General features: G+C 56.8%; 7 protein-coding genes across 7 annotated transcripts; 2 read left to right on the plus strand and 5 right to left on the minus strand.

The window, feature by feature from the left end:
- Positions 1–25: 25 nt before the first annotated feature.
- CGCA056_v009235 (uncharacterized protein) lies at positions 26–1,190 on the minus strand (the record flags this gene model as incomplete). Its single annotated transcript, XM_037324482.1, has 3 exons — positions 26–235; positions 291–929; positions 984–1,190. The coding sequence occupies 3 exons, from the start codon at positions 1,188–1,190 to the stop codon at positions 26–28; spliced, it is 1,056 nt and encodes a 351-aa protein (XP_037177172.1).
- Positions 1,191–4,150: 2,960 nt separating this feature from the next.
- CGCA056_v009236 (putative transporter) lies at positions 4,151–5,229 on the minus strand (the record flags this gene model as incomplete). The annotated part of the gene is made up of 3 exons (XM_037324483.1): positions 4,151–4,981; positions 5,036–5,139; positions 5,196–5,229. The coding sequence occupies 3 exons, from the start codon at positions 5,227–5,229 to the stop codon at positions 4,151–4,153; spliced, it is 969 nt and encodes a 322-aa protein (XP_037177171.1).
- A 589-nt stretch (positions 5,230–5,818) lies between these two features.
- On the minus strand, positions 5,819–8,742 carry CGCA056_v009237 (Cutinase transcription factor 1 beta; the record flags this gene model as incomplete). The annotated part of the gene is made up of 4 exons (XM_037324484.1): positions 5,819–6,959; positions 7,012–7,760; positions 7,813–8,494; positions 8,549–8,742. The coding sequence occupies 4 exons, from the start codon at positions 8,740–8,742 to the stop codon at positions 5,819–5,821; spliced, it is 2,766 nt and encodes a 921-aa protein (XP_037177170.1).
- A 3,387-nt stretch (positions 8,743–12,129) lies between these two features.
- Positions 12,130–13,725, plus strand: CGCA056_v009238 (putative agmatinase 1; the record flags this gene model as incomplete). Its single annotated transcript, XM_037324485.1, has 9 exons — positions 12,130–12,390; positions 12,452–12,545; positions 12,602–12,708; positions 12,760–12,913; positions 12,970–12,993; positions 13,046–13,067; positions 13,123–13,165; positions 13,216–13,441; positions 13,496–13,725. 9 exons carry the CDS (start codon positions 12,130–12,132, stop codon positions 13,723–13,725), a joined length of 1,161 nt encoding a protein of 386 aa, XP_037176416.1.
- Positions 13,726–14,317: 592 nt separating this feature from the next.
- Positions 14,318–15,832, plus strand: CGCA056_v009239 (uncharacterized protein; the record flags this gene model as incomplete). Its single annotated transcript, XM_037324486.1, has 1 exon — positions 14,318–15,832. The coding sequence occupies one exon, from the start codon at positions 14,318–14,320 to the stop codon at positions 15,830–15,832; it is 1,515 nt and encodes a 504-aa protein (XP_037177166.1).
- Positions 15,833–16,326: 494 nt separating this feature from the next.
- On the minus strand, positions 16,327–17,352 carry CGCA056_v009240 (uncharacterized protein; the record flags this gene model as incomplete). Its single annotated transcript, XM_037324487.1, has 1 exon — positions 16,327–17,352. The coding sequence occupies one exon, from the start codon at positions 17,350–17,352 to the stop codon at positions 16,327–16,329; it is 1,026 nt and encodes a 341-aa protein (XP_037176594.1).
- Positions 17,353–18,337: 985 nt separating this feature from the next.
- On the minus strand, positions 18,338–19,986 carry prp17 (Pre-mRNA-processing factor 17; the record flags this gene model as incomplete). Its single annotated transcript, XM_037324488.1, has 2 exons — positions 18,338–18,834; positions 18,891–19,986. The coding sequence occupies 2 exons, from the start codon at positions 19,984–19,986 to the stop codon at positions 18,338–18,340; spliced, it is 1,593 nt and encodes a 530-aa protein (XP_037176236.1).
- Positions 19,987–20,143: the final 157 nt, after the last annotated feature.

Consider the following 20,143-nt stretch of genomic DNA (forward strand, 5'->3'; position numbering starts at 1 on the left):
TTACAAAGCATAATCACCTGTGTTCCTACTCAGACTTCTTTGGCTGCCTGCTCGCAACGTTGGGATCGTTCTCGGAGTACGCGATGTATGTCCATCGCTCATCATACGGCTTCGTCTTGTCCACGAACCGCAGGTCCGTCGACACGCGAATGCGACCCTTTGGCGACTGATTCTTCGCCCCAGCATGGACGGCGTACGGAGTATGAAACACCACATCCCCAGCCTCGTATGCTCCCTATGAAACCCCATCGTCAGTAATCACAAGAAATCTGAAAGAAGGCGAGACTCACCACAAGCCAGCCGCGAGACCACTGCTCCCCAAACTTCTTCGCATTCCTATCCAGCCACCCGCCCTTCTCCATGTTCCTGTTAAACGCCGAGATCCTGTCCGCGTCGGGCAGCTCCGCATTCACCCTCGAAAACTCCTGCTCATACTTCTTCCCAATCTCAGCCGAGCGGTCCAGGTAAATCAGCCCGCCGCCCTCCAGCTCCACGTCCCCGATGGGCACCCACGCCGTCACGCTCGTCGGCGGCCCCGCGCGCAGGAAAATCTGGTCATAATGCACGGGCGTCGTCTCGCCCCCCGGCACGGCGCACCGCAGCAAAGACCGCGGGAGACACCAGGACTCCTCGAAGCCGGCGAGCTTGCCGACGAAGGGCTCGAGCTCGCGGCCGACTTTGTCCTTGAAGTCCTGATAGAAGGCGGCGCTGTGGCTTGCGATGGCGTTGTCGACAAAAGGGCCCTCGTCCTTGAGGCCGCAGGCGACGCGGACGGCGCCTGGCAGGAGGAACTCGCGCCAGTCGAGGCCGGAGAAGATGCCGTCTGCGGGGTCGGTGCCGGGCTTCAGCATGCCGGTGCCGTTGTCGACGAAGGTGAGGTAGTCTGAGCGCATTTTGTTGACCATGTCCGGGTTGAGGAGGCCCTTGATCTGTGGGAGTGTATTAGTGGGTGGGTGTGAGGGTCTGCGGGGGAAGGGGCGTACCCAGACGACACCGTCTTGCCAGTATCTCTTTTGGATCTCCTCGATGGGAGTGTCGGGGTAAACGGGTTGGAGTAGCCTGACATCGTCGAGGACACCGCCGTTGCCGTGTGGTGAGAGCTTCTCATCTTCCTGGACCACGGACTTTTCCTGTGAGAAGACAGGTTTTGAGTGGATGTCAGGGGCGCTGTAACCGAGGACTTCAGTCATGTTGGCGATGTTGACAACTCGTCTAATGTATTTGGACACAACTATCAATGGTAGCCGAGGAAGTTTCGCTTATGAAGGCAATGCCTTTGTGTCTGAGTTGACATGCATCCATTTTGGAGTCCTACGTGCATCTTCCGTCTTTATGTCCTCGAATCTTGTCGATTCGAATGGTCAGCTGGGGAGACGGTGCCACGAGTGATTGCCGGATACAGTAATGAGCAGTGTTCCCCGAATCATCGCCCGGAGGCGGGGGCGGGGTTGACGCCCGGGAAAGCTGTTGATTTCCTAATCCGGTAATTCTGGACCGTTCCCCGGAGAAGCCGTGGGAATCATGCAGATTCTTCGGGATGCCAAAGTTGGGGTCTCATGATGTCAATACGGGCTATTATGCTGGGGAAAAGCACTTCCAAGACTGCGTTTGTCTGTACTCCAGTTGGTACAACACTGATAGACGTTGGCGTTGTTTTCATGCACTCGACTACCTGGCTTCGACATCCACGTACTCAATAATAGCCGAAGTGTCAAAGAAGAGATTCGACCACGGCCCGCCAAAGTCCATCAAGGACGTCTCAAACGCTGGCATCTCATCAACAGTACATGCACTCGCTAACATATCCATCCCCGTCGACGTTGTCCTCGCCGTCACCTCTCGCAGCTCGTTCAGTATCTCAACATACCGCTGCCCCACCAAGTCGCCTTGCACACCGACCGGGAACTCGGCCATGGCCTCCTCTGCCGTTGCCCTGACGTGCGTCGCCTCGGGCCACAGGTGAGAGTACATGTACAGCGTGCCTAGCGCGGCGAATTGCATGTAATTGACCAGCCAGAACGCTCTCGAGAACAGGCCTCGCTGGCAGAGATAGCGGCACTCGTTGACGACCACCCTGGCCGCTTCGATGGACTTGTCGTGACACCTCTTGACCCACTGCTCGAGTCTCGATACGGCTCCGGTGGTAGGGTCCATCGAGTGGAGGATGAAAGGGCGGTAGAGCAGGAGACTAGCGTGCGCGAACATGAGTTTCAGCGTGCAAGTCTGGCGTTGGGTCATTGTAGATAGCGCTGATGGGGGCAGGGCGACGTAGTTGAGGTACGCGGGGAGGTTGTCCTGCCAGTCCAGCAGACTCTTCTCGAACTCGGCCGCGAATTGGTGTAGCTGGGTGATGCTGTTGTTCCGGGCCGCGGGACTGTAGAACTTTCTGAGGATCTTGCCTAATATCCTGGAGAGGCGAGCGTAGTGGATGAGTGCCGCGGCAGAGCAGAACTCTCCGTTGGGGGCTACTCGGCAGCCCGTTGCGGTGATGTCGTCGTCGTTGGCCAAGGCGCATTCGTCTTGGTCAATGTCATCGTCGTGTATGGCGCATGGACGGCCGAAAATGCTGCCGATGATTCGGTCGTTGACGTAGATGGCCCAGAACAGTCGTTTGCGATACTCGTGGGTGATGTGATTGCTCAACGGGCCGACGGAACGGCGGTGAAGGCCGAGGGCTTGGGCGTGGCGGACGACGATGCCGAAGGAGGACCAGGCTTCGTGCATACGCAAGTGGTTTAGCAGGTAGTGTGTCGCGAGAAGTCGTGCTTGGAGAGATGCAAACGTGATTTTACTGGATTCTCTCTGGAGCTGGCGGTCGGCCATGTGGTAAAATCGGACGCTTCATCGGTAAGGGTCAGTCTGAATCGCGAGGTATGGTGGGCCTTGACATAAGATACCTAGAAGAGTAACCGTAATACATGTTGTTGACTCTCGAGTAATGGGAACCAAGCGTCAGTACCATGTAAATCAGGGCCAGGGTGTCGTTGCTGAGACTGTCGTCCTGGCCGTCGCTGTAGAGCTTCTCAAACGACTCCATCAGAGTCGGCTCATGCACGAAGCGCGACGTGGTCAGGCCAAAGTCGAAGAAAGTCCGCACCAGTCTGTCGGCGACGGGCTTCGGAGGAAGAATCGGGGGCAAGTTGCTGGACTCGGCGAGTGGGTAGTCGGAGAAGTGAATTGACATTGACGGCAGACGGGCGAGTTTCTGCTTCGCCATGTGGAGGAAGGCAAAGTCGGAGGCGCCGCCATGGAAGTGGCCGTACTGGTCCTCCTGAAGCGGCCCGTCGGGAGTCTCGCTGGAGGTCCCATTCGCCGGTGGTGACGATTGAATTGGTGAGAAGTCACGAAGGCTATCTGGCTGGGCGCCGTGTGGGTGCTGCTGCTCGAAAGAGATTGTCGTCGCCGTTGCGATTGGCGATGGTGCCGAGGGTGTTGCTCGTGGGCGTCTCTCCGGCGGACAGGGCGATGCTGTCGTCGGCATGTACTGGCATGGCTGGTCGTGCTGCTGACAGCGGATACATGGTAGGTGGCCGGAACAACGAGTCTTCTTTCTTGAAAAGATATCAGTATTGGGATACGTTTTGTGAAATACAGCAACCCACTCTCTACAGGTCATGCAGGCATTCCTGATCTTCAAAGATGGCCCATTCTGGCCGTCAACATGAGTGCCTCTCCGTTTGCGTTTCTGGCCGGCTGTCTGTCCTGGTGTTTGATACGGAACAATTTTCAGTGGCGGTACTCGGGTAGAAGCAGCATGATCCATCTGTAGTCGACGGGCGCGAGTCGGCAATTACCAGGCACTTTACTCGCTTTTGAAAGAAGGCCGCCTCATATATGTAGCTGGCAAGCATCATTTAGATGCAAACGGGCAGCCGAGGTGAAGTCAAGGAGCAGGAACTGACAAAACCCCCTGTTTCTTACTGGCAGAGGGGCCGGAAAGGCGCTGCAGCCGGTGTGGAGAGGGGCACGTCAGGGCCCTAACCCACTGGGCTTCACTGGGATGGCATCAACTGGCTGTCTTTCTCCGTCTTCAACCGTGACGACCTCACCACTGCAATACTGTCGTGCAGTTGGTGTTTTGTCCTAGATTCAACGTGTAACTCATACAGCCCGTTCTTATATTGAGCTCACCTCCCACATCATCTACCAGTTACAACATGTACCTAAACCCACTTGCCCGCTGCGCCGCCGTCGGCCCGCTCACACCCAGCTCCCTCCCGTCGTCCATCTTCCGGTTCTCCCTCCGCAGATACATCCTCGTCACCGTCGCCGTCACAATCGCCGCCCCGGCCGCCACCAGATTCACCGTAAACGCGGCGAAATACCGCGGCGCCCCGTTATACAGGTACGGCGTCCACACGTTCGGCGTGTTGCACACCGACACGATCAGCGCAATCGCCGCCGCCCGCTTCGTCACCGGCTGGTTGATGGTCCCCGCGATCCACGACAGCAGCACCGTCGACCCCGCGTAGAAGGACGCCGGCATCAGCATCATGGCCGTGTACCGCGCCCCGACGTTGAGCGTCGACACGGCGATGACGTTGGCCGCGAGCGTCACCCCCAGCGGCGCCACGACGTGCCAGTACCGCTCGCCCGCGCGGTCCGAGTGGAACCCGTTGGCGAGCATCGTCGCGCAGCAGAGGATGAAGGGCGGCGCCGTCAGCGCGTAGGTCACGGTCCGCGAGTACCCCAGCGTCGCGACCACCGGCGGGAAGAAGTTGGTCACGCCGGCTGATGTGAAGATGCAGTACAGCGTCGCGAGCATGAGCCACGTCTTGGGGTCGCGGACGGCTAACATGAAGCCCTGCCGCGCCGAGACTTCGGAGCGGTCGTCGCTTTGGCCCTGGTCCTTTTCGTAGTTGAACTTGACCCATGCGCGTTCCGTCTCCGAGAGGGACTTGATGCCATCGGGCGAGTTGGGGAGGAGGAAGGCGAAGAGGAGGGCGAGGCCGACCGTGACGACGCCTTCTACGAGGAATAGCTGTTGACGTCAGTCGTGTATGATATAAGAGGAGTTAGTGTTGTGGTTGCTTACCCAGTGCCAACCTTCTAGCCCGTACTTGCCGTCCAGCTTCAGAATGGCGATTGCGAGCAAACCGCCAAACGCGTTGCCCAGCTGGGACCCCGAGTAGAACAGAGCTGCACGGAGAGCATACTGCCGCCGGTTGGAAAAAAAAGGGAGAGATAAAAGAGACCGCCCGAGAAGAAGACGGCCTTTTCAACGTCCATTATGAGGGGATAGGGGGAATGCGTATGGCCAGGCTCTCGAGTAAATATCAATGATAAAAGGTCTGCCGGACAGATATGACGGGGTCTAGTTAAGCACTCATTCTCGCGGTATATGTACTCATCATCGTTGGACTTCGCCAAAGCACGTTCATGTCACCTGGTCTGGACATCTTCTCGGCCTATTCCCCGCCCCTGACATCGCGGGGTTAGCTCCGGGGAAGGCCAGTCTGTGGTGGATGGGAAATCCGGGGTTGGAGAACCTCACTTTGCGGGGGACGGGTCTGCTTTCCCAGACTACACTATCAACACGGTTCCCCGGGCATTTCCGCCCTTCACGACGCAGATCTCGTATGTTTCCGTCTCGGGGCGAATTCGTGCATGAGATAAGGGAACTGATGTGCCGGATAAATCTCTCCTGAGGAACTGCCATTGGCCGTTGAATACCGGCCGCAAGACGTGCATATATTGGACCCTTTCTTTGGTTGGCCGCGCATCTTCACTCTCATGGCGACACTACTGCAAAGTCTGACGTATGCAATGGTCAAGTCATTATCATCATTCTAGTCATACCCTCTATAGACATCCCACATCACGCAGCACACTCAGCCAGGTCCCCCTCCCGCAGCGCCTCAAGCAGCACCCGCGCCGTATCCCGATCCGTCCTGTCATCCCCGCCGTGCGTGAGATCCCCCCACGCCGTCTCAATCCACCCGTTCGGCCCGTCGTGCCCGGGCATGCCGTCAAAGTACATGCCGTCAAAGTCGCCCTCCACGCTGACGGACTGGTCGTCCAGCGGGAACGCCGCCAGCACCTCCGCGGCCAGCCCGTCGATTCCTTCTGAGGGTGGCCGGTCTGCCATGCTCACGTCGCCCCCCGCGCCGTTCCCGCGCGGGGACGTCCCGTCCGTCGCGCTGTCTTGGCTCTGCGATGTGGGCGAGTTGCTGTCTTCGTCGGAGGGGATGACCGTCACCGTGCCCGGTTCCATGCGGAAGAGGCCCGGCCGCAGCGTGCCTGTTTCAAAGTCCATCATCGACGCTGTAGATCCAAGGCCGCCGAGAGCGCCGAGACCCGCCCTGCTCTCGTTCCGTTTCCTTTCGAGGAGTGCCTTGAGCGGGCTGAAACCGCCCGTGAACAGGCCGCGGAGGCTGACCGGAAAGTCGCCGTCCTCGGGGAGTCGTCCCTTGCTGAGTGAGAGGTCCATTGTCAAGGCGAGACGGAGGTATGAGCTGGGCTGCGAAGCTAGAATGTCCGTCCAGTCCGCGATCACGGCGCCGCCCTCATTCGCGCTCGCAGGAGCCTCCCCGGTTGCCGAATCTATCTGCGCCAGATTGACGATGTGCCGTATCGTCTCGCTGACCCAGTCGACGCCATCATATTGCGGCTGGTACGTCTTCATGGCCTCGATGAGGATGTTGAGGCGGTGCTGCTTCAGCGCGGACTGCGTGTTCGGATCGAATGAACGCGACGAGGCGGAGAGCTTCACGTCGAGGATGTGTAGGACTAAAGGTAGGGCGGTGCATGCGACGGCACTGATGGGTAGCCATCGGGCTAGCCTCAGATGGATGAGTTCTTTTAAGCATTCTGTGACGCCGGACGCTGCGTCTTGGAGCTCGTGTCGGTTCTCTCCGATGATGACGAGGTCTGATGTGGGTATGGCGCTGAATGAAGGGGCGGCGGCCGTGATTGCGAGGTGTAGGACTTCGTGATGGCTGAGAACCACGCGTGAAGAGCTGCTCATGTCAGCGACGATGCTTGAAAATGTGAGAAGGGCGGGCAACTTACTGATAGTACATGTACATCAGGTTGGTGTACAAGATCACCGAATCGTGCTGGAACTCATTCCCTGGCGACTTCATCCTCGCGACGGAGCCGCCCCCGAACATGGGGAATCTGAGCGTGGCGCCCTTGTACCACCTGCGCAGCGCCATCTTACACCCGCGCACCCGGTCCTGCTCCTCCGCGCGCATCTCCCGGCCCCAACCGGGACTGTCGTCCAGCGGGAACACCAAGATGAGGATATCCGTCAGCACGACGCACAGCTCGACGAGCTGCTCCAGGATCTCGGCGAGGCACCGCTTCGTGCCGGGGTTGTACACCCTGCTGCGCTCGATCTCGTCCGCAAAGTCCGAGTACCCCAGAATGCCGTTGGCGTCGAAGTCGAAGTGGCTGCGGGTGATCTGGACGCCGCGGCGCATGCCGAGGCCAACGATGCGGTCGCGGATGATGCAGCACCACCACAGCCTCTTGAGCAGGTTGCGCTTCTTAGGGGGTGCGGTGCGGGTTGCGTAGTGGTGCGCCTCGACGGTCTTCGCGTTCTGGATGGCGATGGTGAGCCAGGCGGTGTTTTGCTTCCGCAGGGCGGGCGATGATGGAGGGGACCAGAAGGAGAGCAGGAGGGCGGCTTGGGAGATGGCGAGGGGCGAGGACTCGGATTCGAGGTCGTAGAGGAGCTTTGCGCGTCTGTAGAACGCGGCGCGGGCGGCGCGTATTGTGGCGAAGCCCAGGGTCTTTATTGTTTGGCGGGAGACGAACTGAAATGAGGTCAGTGAGACGTTTTGAGAGGCGTCTGTCAGTGAAACTCACATTACATGAGGCGAAGAGCATTGCTTGGAAGAGAAGTAGTGACAATCGGTCGCTTGGCATACTGCTCGGGTTCATGCAATACACGTCCCAAAAGTCTCCCTCGTTGAGCATTGGGAGGAGGGGATGTACGTGGAGAAAGTACTGCTGGACAAACTCGTCGAGGATCGCGCGCGTCGGTATCCTTAGACAGCCCTGCAGCTCGAGGAAGTTGACATCTTGAGGAGGGATGTTGTGAAGGTTGCCCAGGGCCAGGAACGGGTAGAACGAGAAGGTGACGTCCAGGTTGAGGTGCCGTTGGTCGGCAGATAGCTGTCCTTCAGGGGCGCTATTCAGAGGTAATGAACCGGCCGGGAGAGACTCGAAGCTCGCTCCTGTTGCGGTCGAGGGCTTAACCGTGTGTCCATGGCCGCCGTGTTCATGCCTGCAAGTGTTCTTGTCCGCCGTCGGGCTCTTTTGTCGGTCATTGTCCGCAGCTAATGGCGATGAGTCGTCGCTGTGGGAGTGATCATGACCATGATGCTGGCCATTGGGCTCAGTCAATGGTATTGTCTTGCCGTCGCTGCCTGTTGCCGCAATGGGGTCGACATCGTGAGTATGCTCTCCAGATTCGGCGCCGTACGGCGGGTAGGACGCCTCTGCGTTGTCTGCATTCGCGGCGTCATCTCTCTGCTGAGCTCGCCGGCTGTAGACGGTCAGCAGTAGCACAAGAAATGAAAGCAGTTGCGATTCCACTTACAATCTTGAAGCTCTCCCTGTCACAACACATGTCTCGCTGTCGAGATAGCAGTTCATACACGGACGGCCACGCTGTGAGACATCACATCTCACTTTGCGAGCGCGACACGACAGACACGCCTTGGGAGCGCGCTTCCGGATCTTGCTCTGTGATTTGGGTTTGGAAGACTCCGCAGCTGCTGCTTCAGTTGCCATGATGTGGGTTCGACCGGGACACTGTATATGCTTGCGTGGTATCCGTGGAGAGAGCAGGACTGACCGAGGTGAAGCTCGTCTATCGGCAGTGACTACGGGTCGAGAAAACACACGAGGATGTCGGGAAAAGTTCAACTTCCCAGATCAGGATGGACCGAAGACGGAGGATGGGGACGGGACACGGAAAGCAGTTTGCGGGGTGTGGGGAAGAGGGGAGACTGCATGGAATTTCTGGAGACCAAGTCTGGGGGTCTGGAGCCGTCGACGATCCTTTGACGCTACACGTCTGGGGATATCAATAGCGGTGGACTACTCGTCCTGGACAGTGGACACGGAGCTTGGGGGCATGCAGCTCGCGGCCGGAAATTATGACCAGGGGAAGCTATTCCCCGTCCCCGTCCGTTGCGCCGGCGGCATGGTTTGTGAAATCGGATTGATCGGAACTGAACGGCTTTCATTTGCTGACTCGTATATCCATGTCCCTTGGCAAAACGCTATCCAGCATCACGAACTGGAGGCTCGATCTCGAAGAAGAAGGCCGAGGCTGGAAGTGGAGGGATGGGAATTGACAGAGCAAATGAGAGTCAGGAAATCGTTTGCCGATGACACCAGCCGAGTCTCGAAGGGAGACATCCCAGAACTTCTCCACACGAGCTCGGCGCCGAAAGCCAATCACCAGCGATGTAACTCTCTCCAACTGACCATGCAGGTCGAGTCATTAGTGCCTCTCCGAACCCCGAATCTCGGAACATTTCCGCACGCAACCCACCCCAGGGGACGAAGCACCACACCAGACGCGGAACTGACAGGTCCATTCCGTCATATTCAACTGCCTCACCTGCACTGCCGTTTTGTTTTAGGTTCGATCTGATGTATCAATGCACTCTGATGTCGATCCAATGCCAGGATCAGCATGAGATCCTTCCCTCAGAATCGGAATCCGACGATGATTCTTCGCTCTCAATCGGCTTGAACACCCAATCGCCATCTTCCTCTCTCAACAAGCACACCTTCTCGTTCCCGACGCGCTTGTCCAACCCGTTGGGCAGGTCCATGCCATCGCCGACTTTCAGGAGGATCGAGGGATCGATCCGGCAGAACAGCATTGGCAGCGAGTCGCTCTTCCACACAGATATGTCATCGCGGGCTCCCCGGATAATGGTGTGGAAGAGATAGCAGATGCTGATGACAATCAAAGCCGTCGGGAAAATGAGCCACCACCACGCGACGATAATCATCTGCCTCTCCATGAAAGCCGGACAGCCATACCGCTGCTGGTCTCTCTGCTCGTTCCGAATGTGCCCATGAAGTCTAACCTCATTCGTGAGACTGGTGCTGAACCGACCGATCCAGTCTTTGAGGTTTCCTTGAGCGTTGTAGAGACCCTCGACCCAATCTGAGGAGAAGTTGATGATGGTGTACTGTTTTTCGTACGTTCCCTCAAGCAGGGGGTCTGTGAACCTCTGTAGTGCCGCCAATGCCTCCTTGGTGACGCTGTATCGAGATGAATTCGTAACGTTCATTACATCAGGTATGTCAATGAAAACATACTCGCCGAAATGCGCGCTGTTGGCCTTCTTAAAGCGTGTTGTGTGCCATTTTTTGTTTTCGGGAACTGTCTGATTCAAACCACCGTCACCAGCCTTGATCGTGTAAGTCTTCATGCAGAACCACAGGGCGCATTCATGTGCATGTATCTTGGTCTTCCGCCTCGTTCTCGACACCCAAAGAAAATCAAATACGTTGATGTAGGTGCGTGAAGTTGAATTCATGTGATGGAAGATGCCGTCAGGCGAGTTCGTCACCTTGAACCTTTCCGTGTTCGGCGAATTGGCGACATCAAATGAAGTGCCAGATGGCGTCCTATACAGGCAAGTCTGTGACTTGTCGGTGCACGTGGTCTCGACGTTCAAGTTGTTGCATTCGCCGCAAACCGCAAGTGTGGGAACGGCTTCCCATGTACAGGTATGGTTCTCAGGTTTACAGTCGGCTCCGATATCCTTGACATCGAGCGAGAAAATACCGCTATAAATGGCGGCTTTCGTGGATCCGTTTAGGGCCGGCACTGCGTGTTGTCAGGAGAAGTGAAGCGACGAGAAGACATCTACTTACGAGGATCGAGTGCCCGCTTTATCGTGTAGTCCTACAAATCACTTCTCGGAGGAGGCTCGACTAGACCTGCTGTTTCGTTTTTCCATGGCCTGGGCTCGTATTGATACAGCTGTTGAGAAGATGCCTCAAGTCCATGGACCAAGATGACGATCAAGGCCCCGATGCATGCCAGGTGCCTGTTTTGCAAAGTTAATGGTGGGATTGATCAAGAATGTCGGGGGCTGCATCCATTACCTTGCCCTTAGACGCCAAATAAGGCAGATGCTCCCCCAGAGACCGCGCGAGGCCTCGTCGTATATCTTGAAGTCTTCAAGCCTTGCGCGCATGTCGTGTGTACGGCTTTGGCGCGCGTCAGAGACCCAAATCCAAGCGGCCTGGCTGATGCAAGATTCGACAATGCCACTCATTGCAACGCGGACACATGTGAACATGGCGACTATGATGACGTCGAAGTCGACGCCTAAGGGCAGCACTGGTACCAAATCCTTATCAAATCTTTTGAAAATGATTCCCAAGGCAATCGCCCCGATGATGCAGACCACGACGAGGAGGTATTCGTCGATCCACTATTTCGAGATGGATCTCCAGTTGCTCTTCGGAAGAGGCCTTGGAGGACCTTCGTTTGCATCGTCGTCGTCAACAGCGCCATCGTGGTCAATCTGGGTCAAGCGGATGTTTTCGGTTCGTATTCCGCCAAATCGGAGATTCATGGTGTGGCGGGTGAGGAGGAATAGAGTAGTTTCCTGATTATAAGATAGGAAGAGCCGAAAGAGGGGTGCTAAAGATGCAGTTTGTAGAGGATAATAGGTAGGTCAAGCGGTTGCTGCCATCATCTTAGGTGAGTGATGCGACGTTGATATTTTGGAGATGGCAGCGCAGAAGGATTGTTGTCTGAATGAAGTCGCGACGATACCCGAGGCATCGAGCAGTGGGCAGCCATCGTGCGCTCGACTTTTCGTGGAAGGAAACCTCGTCTATCTCTCATTCCCCGGCAACTGCCTGACGAAGGGTCGTCCTTTCCTTGATGCGAAGAGGTTGGTGCAGACCTATTGGATATGCACGACGATAAGGGACGAGGCAGGGAGGGCGGGATGAAGGAACCTCCTTAGGTAATGTTCGGCTCGCTGCGTCTCCCCGATAGGAGTGATTCGCCTGTACAGCGCTGGGCGGGCTACCAATGCCCATCCTGAGAGATTTTACACTTTTTTCTTTAGAAATCGGCGACTGAGGAAATTTGCATTGGTAGCCGTCCAGTCGTAGAGCTTGTTATCAACGATGCATGCCCTCTTCGTTGCTCTTTTGGGCCTTCAAGGCACAGTTGCGTGGCAGCTCCCCCACCGGGTCCTGGCCAATTCCCCTCACGGCCAGATGCCCTTGACCTTTCAAACCAATGACGACGACATCGACATCTCCGGTGCCGATACCATCGCTGGACTGAAGACCTTTGCCAATCTGCCGTTTGTGGATTGCTTCTCTGGCGGGGACGCCGAAGGTCAATTATATGACATTGCCATCTTCGGCGCCCCCCACGATACAGTCCGTCCACCCCGAATCCAACATTAATCAGCGTGTACATCTGACTTGATGCACGCAACAGACAACTACTGGCCGCCCGGGAGCTCGATTTGGCCCGCCGGCAATTCGCATGGGCAGCCAGAGAAAAGGGCCTGGGCAGTGGGACATTTTCACCGGTCGGCTTCCCCCCACCGGTCGCACAAGTCGGTCCTCTAGCTGACCGTCCTCATAGGTCGCGACCCCTTGCAGAGTTGGGCCAGAGTGGTCGACTGCGGTGATGCACGTCTTACATGGTTGGATAATACCGTTTCCCTGAAGCGACTTGACAAGGCACACAAGGTGACAGGTCTTTAGCTCCAAATCCAGGAACAAGATGCTAATGAAGACAAGGGCATCTCCGGACGACCAGCAGCAAACTCGGCCGTGTCTGTCACACCCAGGATTCTCGCCTTGGGCGGCGACCACACGACTACACTGTCAGCTCTTCGGTCGACGTATGAGAAATGGGGACCTGTCTCTGTCATTCACTTTGATAGTCATATTGGTACGTCTCAACGACCACTGACCACCGTGACACCAGTTGCTGACATTGGAGTTCAGATACGTGGGACCCTTCCGTTCTTGGTAAGTGCATCTCACTGAAATATGTGTCGATGCTTATGCTCAAGCCTTTCAGGTGGAGGCATATCAGATTATGCGTGTGTTGAAAAGTCACTCTTCATGTACTCGTCTTTGAGACTGACTTGCTGCTAGTGGCCTCAACCACGGTACCTTCCTACATATTGCCCATGAAGAAGTAACCAAATCTGGAGCAAAATTGCATTTGATCACAACTGACACCGCTAGCACCTCATCCTGAACACTTCCATCCATGCCGGAATTCGCGCCCCTCTTATCAGACGAAAGGGTGATCTGAGAAACGATGTTCGATGCGGCTTTGAGATAGTAACTGCGCGGGACCTCGACAAGCTCGGCGCGCAGGGCGTTATTTCCAAGATCAAGGAGCGTGTCGGTGACTCCAAGGTATACATCAGTGTTGACATAAATGTCCTTGATCCCGCTTTCGCTCCAGGTATTTTCGACTGGCCCGTTTAAGCTTCGCGAAATGCGTGCTAACACATATCAGCTACCGGGACGGCTGAACCAGGAGGCTGGTCAACCCGAGAGCTTCTCACAGTTCTCGAAGGTCTAGAAGGCCTTTCAGTTGTAGGCGCCGATGTGGTCGAGGTGGCACCTGTTTATGACAACGCAGGCGAAACGACAGTCCTGGCCGCGGCCGAGGTCGCCTATTCCCTCATCGACCTCATGGTCACAACTCCTGTCAAGTCAAAGGCTGACCTGGAAACCGGCCAATGAATCCTAGCCATATCCATGAAAGATCTCACAGAGAGATGTAAAGGAAAGATCAGTGCTCACCCAATGTGATAGACAATAAGGGACCTGCTTGTCGAGGCGACATGCACAGGCGCCTTTGTTCAAAGTCGTATAGGGCCTCGAGATTTTGTTTTCTGATTTGTGTACCAGAAACTTCAAAAACAATGAAACCGTATCTCTTACACCGCGACTGTTCAAGGATCAAAGCCGGCCACTTTGACCTTGCCCAACAGCATTCTTCATCTAGACAAAGGCAACTCGAGGTGTTCGTGCAGTTAGCGGGCAACTCTCCACTGACAAAGCCCATTGTGACTTACCAAGCATTGTTCTTTCACTTGGTTTGCAGGTTTCGACGACCATATATCACATGTTCCAGCCGGCTCAATAGTCGATCTCAACTCAACTCAGCTCACAACTCGCACTCACACAATACTCGCACTCACACAATAATCTTCGTCGAGTATCATTCATCACAGCATCAATTTCGAATCCATAATCAAATTGATCAACACCGAGGGCGTTTTCGAATTGTTTGGACATGGGATTGGGTTCCATCATCTCGAATGATTCCGACATGAACACCCCCGAAAGCCCCCAAGATGTCGCCATGTCCTTTGCCCTCGACTCCCATCTCAACGTCAACGCCCCCGTTCCTCAATACGTGCGAGACTCATCTTCGTCTACACCCACTCACTCGTACGACACTAGCAGCCTCCCAGACTACAAAGAGCCAGGCTACGACTATGTTGCGGGTTTCGGCTTCCGTCGGACCCCATCCCCAGGCTCCGGGTCCAACCATCTCGTCCCCTCGCCTACCCAGCGCCGCACGTGGGAAGTCAACACCGATGTGCGCATGAAAATCCTCTCTGACCGTCAGGATCGCATCGAAAGCCGCCAGTCCGGCTCTGAAGCCATGCAGGAATCGCTGGACGACCGCATGGACATGATCTCGGAGCGTCAGGACGTCGATTCCATGCGCATCAGCAGCATCCGCAAGGACCTCGAAGAGATTCAGGACGCGCTGCGCAACGGGTTTCGTGGGACTTGGACCAGCGATCATCCCGCATTCTCCAGACCGGAGCGTGGTGGTCGTCCCACGGGGCTGGCAAAGAAAGCCCGCGCTCATCCTTTGCGAGGCGCGAAGGGGAGCTCCGTCAAGCACAAGCATTCGCGGGATGACGAAAATGAAGATGAGGGTGACGCGGTTCCGTGTCCCAAGCGCCGCAAGCCGTCGCCCTCGGCTGGGACTAGACCTATCGTCCTTCCTCCCAGTGATCACTTTAGCGATAGCGACACGGAGATGATGGACAGCGAGGATATCAGAGTCATCGAGTGCGCAACGGTTTATGCCATGGCAAAGAACGCGAGGCCTACTACAAAGGGCGAAGCGAAGGGCAAAAAGGCGGCGTCCAAGGCTCCCGCCCCGGCCCCTGCTCCCGCCCCCGCTCAAAACAACCCACAAGCTCCCGCTCAACCTCCCCGGCATGCTCATCCTCGCTACGGACTGAGGAACCTCAACCAAATGCAGGAGGATAGGGAGAGGAGAGAGGCGGCGAAGCAGGCTGCCGACGCAGCGCGACGACAAGAGGCGCAAGATAAGAGATTAGCCGCGAAGAGGAAGAGAGAGGTGGCGGCGCAGCAGAGAGAGGGGCGCAATAAGACGGAGACTGCGAAGAGGGAGACAGATGCGGCGGCGAGGGCGAAGGGAGCGGCGAACAGGACTGCGAGGAGGGAGAAGAGTGGATCTCAGCCGGCTCCTCCTCCACAGCAGGATCAGCAGCAGAATGAGGGACAAGATCAAGAACAGCAAGACGACGGCCAACAGCAGGACGATGGCCAGCAACAGGACGATAGTCAACAAGATGCTGGTCAACAAAACGGCAGACAGCAGGACGACCAACATCAGGACGGCGAACAGCAAGATAACGGCCTGCAAAGCCAGCAGCAGCAAGAGCCGTGTCAAGAACATGAGGAGGATAATGAGCAACAGGATGAGCGACAGGATGAGCAGCAGGTCGAAAACGATCAGCAAGACAACCAGGTGCAGCAAGCTGGCGAGGTGCAGGAACAGAAAGATGAAGAACCATAACAAGGAGAGGGATCTAACATGAGCAACGATTCACGGGCCGGCGAGGAAGGGGGTGGGGGGGGGGGGGGCAGAACTGTCCACAGCAAGACAAGTCGAGGAAGAAAAGGATGAGGAGCCCCAGCGAGAAGAAGGTCAGAATACAAGCAACACAAATCATGATTCAGTCGATGAACAAGTAGAGGACGGGGCTGGAGGGGGGGCAATTAGCCTTCATCAAGACGCCAGGCAGGACGACGACGTGGAGGATGATGATGAGGGCCACCAAGCTGACATATAAGCAGAGCAGTGCCAGAGCAACGGAGGGAATAGAACGCTAAACAAACGTACAAGGTCAGTAGGAATCTGCCGGGATAGGCAATGAAGAATACGAAAGGGGTGGTGGAAAAGAGTTGAGTTGTATTTTCTCGTGCCTTGTACCCCTTAAAGTGATGGCAAGAATCTTTCTCAGTTCATCTAGACGCTCATAGTTAATTCTTCCCCTAGATGTTGGAGCATTAGTCTATGTCCCTCAAGTCAACAGCAAGACCCCTTTCAGTCCCCCATAACCAACCAACCAAACCATTCCATAAACCTTCCATCCACGTAAGCCCGGACCCATCTCCAGAAGGCTCACCTTTCGGAGCAGGCAGACAAAAGAGACCCCTCGCGTGCCCCGTCCCCCTCGCATACGCCATGCCAAACACAACCCTCGAATGGCCTTTCCCAGACACGAACGCCATCTCTAGCAACCTCGCCCTCTGCACCATCACAACATCATGAAGATACATCGGCGTCGACGGCTCAACCAGCGGCCGCGACCTCCACCGAAGCTCTCCCTTCTGCTCATCCCACTTCCTCCTCCTTCCGACCCCTTTCACCGGCGCCCGCTGCACCCTCTCATTCTGCCAAACCCTCTTCTGCGCCCTCCGCTCCGGCGTGCGTATCCTCTGCTCCTCCCACCGCGCCCCTTCGACATCCCAATAACTCCCGCCCCCGTCAATCTCCCTCTCATCCCACCCTTCAACCTCGCTCGTCTGCCACCCAGAAGACCGCCGCCTCTCACTCATCCGCGGCCGGCGGGGCTGCATCCTCCTCCTCTGATGCTGGCCCGCCACCTCCAGAAGCGGCGCCCGTTCGCGCTGCGACCGCTCATGCGCCGCGGTGTACATCGTGGCGCACGTGCTTGACGTGTAAGTCGACATCCAGGACGGCGAGGCAGTGTACATGGCCGCGTACACCGGGACCGCGGCGCCGTTTCTCGGCGTGGGAGCCTCGTCGTCCGGTGGCGGGAGGAGCACCTCGGGCACGGGGGCGGGAGCGTCGGAGCTGGTGGCGCGGGGAGGGAAGCAAGCATTCTCCAGCGACGACTTCCTCGCCCCAGCGCTCGAGATTTGTTGGCGCCGTTTGCATCGTTTGCAGAGATGCTTCCTGTCCCTGCACCGCGCACACGGGACCTCTAGAGAAGGCGCGCACTCGTTGTCCTCGTCGCTGCTGGATTCTGAGTCGTCCGCGGGAAAGACGTCCCAGTACATCGAGTCCATCTCGGAGCGCCAATGCTATCCGGAGTAATCTTAACAGCCTGGAAGACAGCGAGAGAGACAAGACTGTCAGAGGTTAAAGGAAACGACGGCCTTCCGTAATGACAGGTGTGAGAAGATCAGACGAACATGTGATTGAGACCGACTTCTTTCGTGAGTGAGTTGACGAGATGTATGATATGAAGGAATGGAAAAAAGGGTCGAGGCAGACTCAATGTGCGAGACAAAATGTGAGACATGCATTTGGGGTAGCTCAGCCAAGAACGGCCCGTCGATGACTGCACCACCTGATTTGCGGGAAGGAGGCGCCGGATTACGCCAGCCATCTGCGCCGGCGGGCTCCGTGTGCCTGAGGAAGTAGCCTGTATTGACTAATCTCGAGCTGTTCTATTTTTACAGCAGTCAAGTGGAAGCTAACTTGCTAGAATTTGACGTGGTTCTAGCTCTGAGGCGGCGTTTTGAGATTTAAAGCGGGAAGGAGTCGGCGGAGGTACGGACATCTTCAACCTCACCTTAGAACACCCTCAAGGAGAGAACGAATTTCTCACCACAAGCCTCACTAAAAAGAAATGGCAGCAACACCTCTTTTTAGAAGATGGACAGCTTCTACATCAAAAATTAATCAGATCAAAATGACAAAAGATAACGCGACGGTCATCCGTTAGGCCCTCCTCGCTTTTTTGTTTTTTTAACGAGATTCGAACTGAGCGCCCCTACCCTCAACAGAGTAACCAGAAACTCATCGGGTGGTATTGGTTTTAAATTGTTAGAGATGCTTTACCAACTAGACCATTCGGCCCATCTCTTAGTTGTAACTGGTTGAGAGTGCTTGCACCAAAGCCATACAAGTAGCATACTGCGCGCAACACACACGCGCAGGTCCAAATTTTTGCATTCCCTTCTTCTCCCAACGCCAAGCAATGCCTACCAAAAATACAAGAAAGCCCGCACGCTTCTCTGGATGTAGCCCCTGAGAGCCTCACCCCTCTTAGTCCCAGTACCGGATATCCCCCTCCGCGCCCGCCGAGACGAACTTGCTCGTCTCCTGAGGATGCCACGCGACGCACGTGACGGCCTGGTCGCCGGCCTTCAGCTTGTGGTACATCTTGCACGTCTTCCAGTCCCAGAAGCAGACGTAGCCCTGCGTGTCGCCGCTCGCCAGGAACTGCCCGTCGGGCGACACGTCGACGTCGATGGCCGTGCCGGCGTTGTTGTGCCCTCGGTACGACTTCTTGCGGTTCTGTCGGAACTTGTCGTTGGCCCCGTACACGACGATCTGGTTGTCCGACGACTGGAACGCGACGTACTTGCCGCTCGGGTGCGGCGCCGCCCGCGTCATCGGGTACATGTACGGCTCCGCGATGTACTTGATCGGCACGGGGATGTTGTAGTCCCACGCGCGCAGCGACTTGTCGTCTGAGGTCGTCATGAAGCGCCGGCCCTCGTCGACGAAGGTGATTGTGTTGATTGCGGCCAGATGGTGGTCTGCATACATGTTAGCATATACCGGGAGCGAGAGAAAACAACACAGAGAAACATACCGTATTCTTGCACAATCTCGTTGCCGGCGCGGGTATCCCACTGGATAATCTTCTTATCCGACATGCCGGCCACAAACTCATGCGCATGCTCCGCAGACGGGTTGAAGCGCACGACGTGCGGCGTCTTGCCCGTCGAGAACTTGCCCAGACAGCTGCCCGTCTCCGTGTCCCACAGCTTGATCTGCCGGTCGAAGCTCGCCGACAAGAACCGTGTGCCGTCGTTGTTGAACGTCGCGTCCGCCACCGCCTTCGAGTGGCCCGAGTACGTCCGCAGCAGCTCGCGCTCGTGGTAGACGTCCCAGATCTTGACCGTCGAGTCCGCCGAGGCCGAGAGCAGCAGGTGGCCCGAGCCCGGGAAGAAGCGCAGCGCCGTGACGGCCTTACTGTGGTCGCGCCACGTGTGAATCTGCTTCTTGGGGATGTAGTTCGTGATGCTGCCAATCTCCTTGCGCAGGTCGACGTCCAGGTCCTGCGGGACGTGCATGTACGTCCGGCCCTGGTAGTCCCGCTCCGCGGCGCCGTGGAACGTCGTCGTCTCCTCGCCCATCTCCTCGACCTCCTTCCGCCTAGTCAGGGCGGCCTCGGGCGCGCGCACGACGGTGCCGCTCTCCACCACATCGTCGTCGTCCGTGACTTCTTCGTATTCCTCGTCGCTCGCGAGCTCCTCCCCCTCGCGGACGACCTCGTACTCCTCGCGACGGTACCGCGCCCAGGGTCCGACGTATGCGCCGTCGCCCTCTGCAATCGACGCGTCGCCCTTCTTCTCGCGCCCGGAGCGTATCCTCGCCGCCTCCTCCTTGACCGCCTCGCCCGTCTGGGACTCGCGCTCCGGTCCCCCTTTCCGCTCGATCGCGCGGTGCTTGCTGCGGAAGGTATGTTCTGACAGGAAAGTCTCTTCCGCCGTTCCCGTGAGAACGTTTTTGCGCTTCAGGGTGGTGTTTGTCTCGTCTTTGAATGGGTTCGCAGGCCCCAGCTTCGGACGGGCGAGGTCTTCGCCGGTGTAGGGAACGACGGCGTGGTCGGGCTCTGCTTCCTGGCGCACAATCAGGGCGTCCTGAGGAGCCATGTTTGGCGTGTACTCTCCAAAGCCCGACATCTTGGATACTGTCGTCTAGTTGCGGGGATTTGGGGGTTGAAAGGCGGTTGCGTCGCGGTTGGAGGATTTGGTCGCGATTGTCAAGGTCCTGGTCGCATCTGCAAAAGTTGATGTCACGTGACTCTGATATCAGGCCTGAGCTTTCGCTGCGATGCAA

The sequence above is a fragment of the Colletotrichum aenigma genome, assembly GCF_013390185.1.
Source record: "Colletotrichum aenigma strain Cg56 chromosome Unknown KSG_Cg56_contig06, whole genome shotgun sequence".
Taxonomy (NCBI): Eukaryota; Fungi; Ascomycota; class Sordariomycetes; order Glomerellales; family Glomerellaceae; genus Colletotrichum; species Colletotrichum aenigma.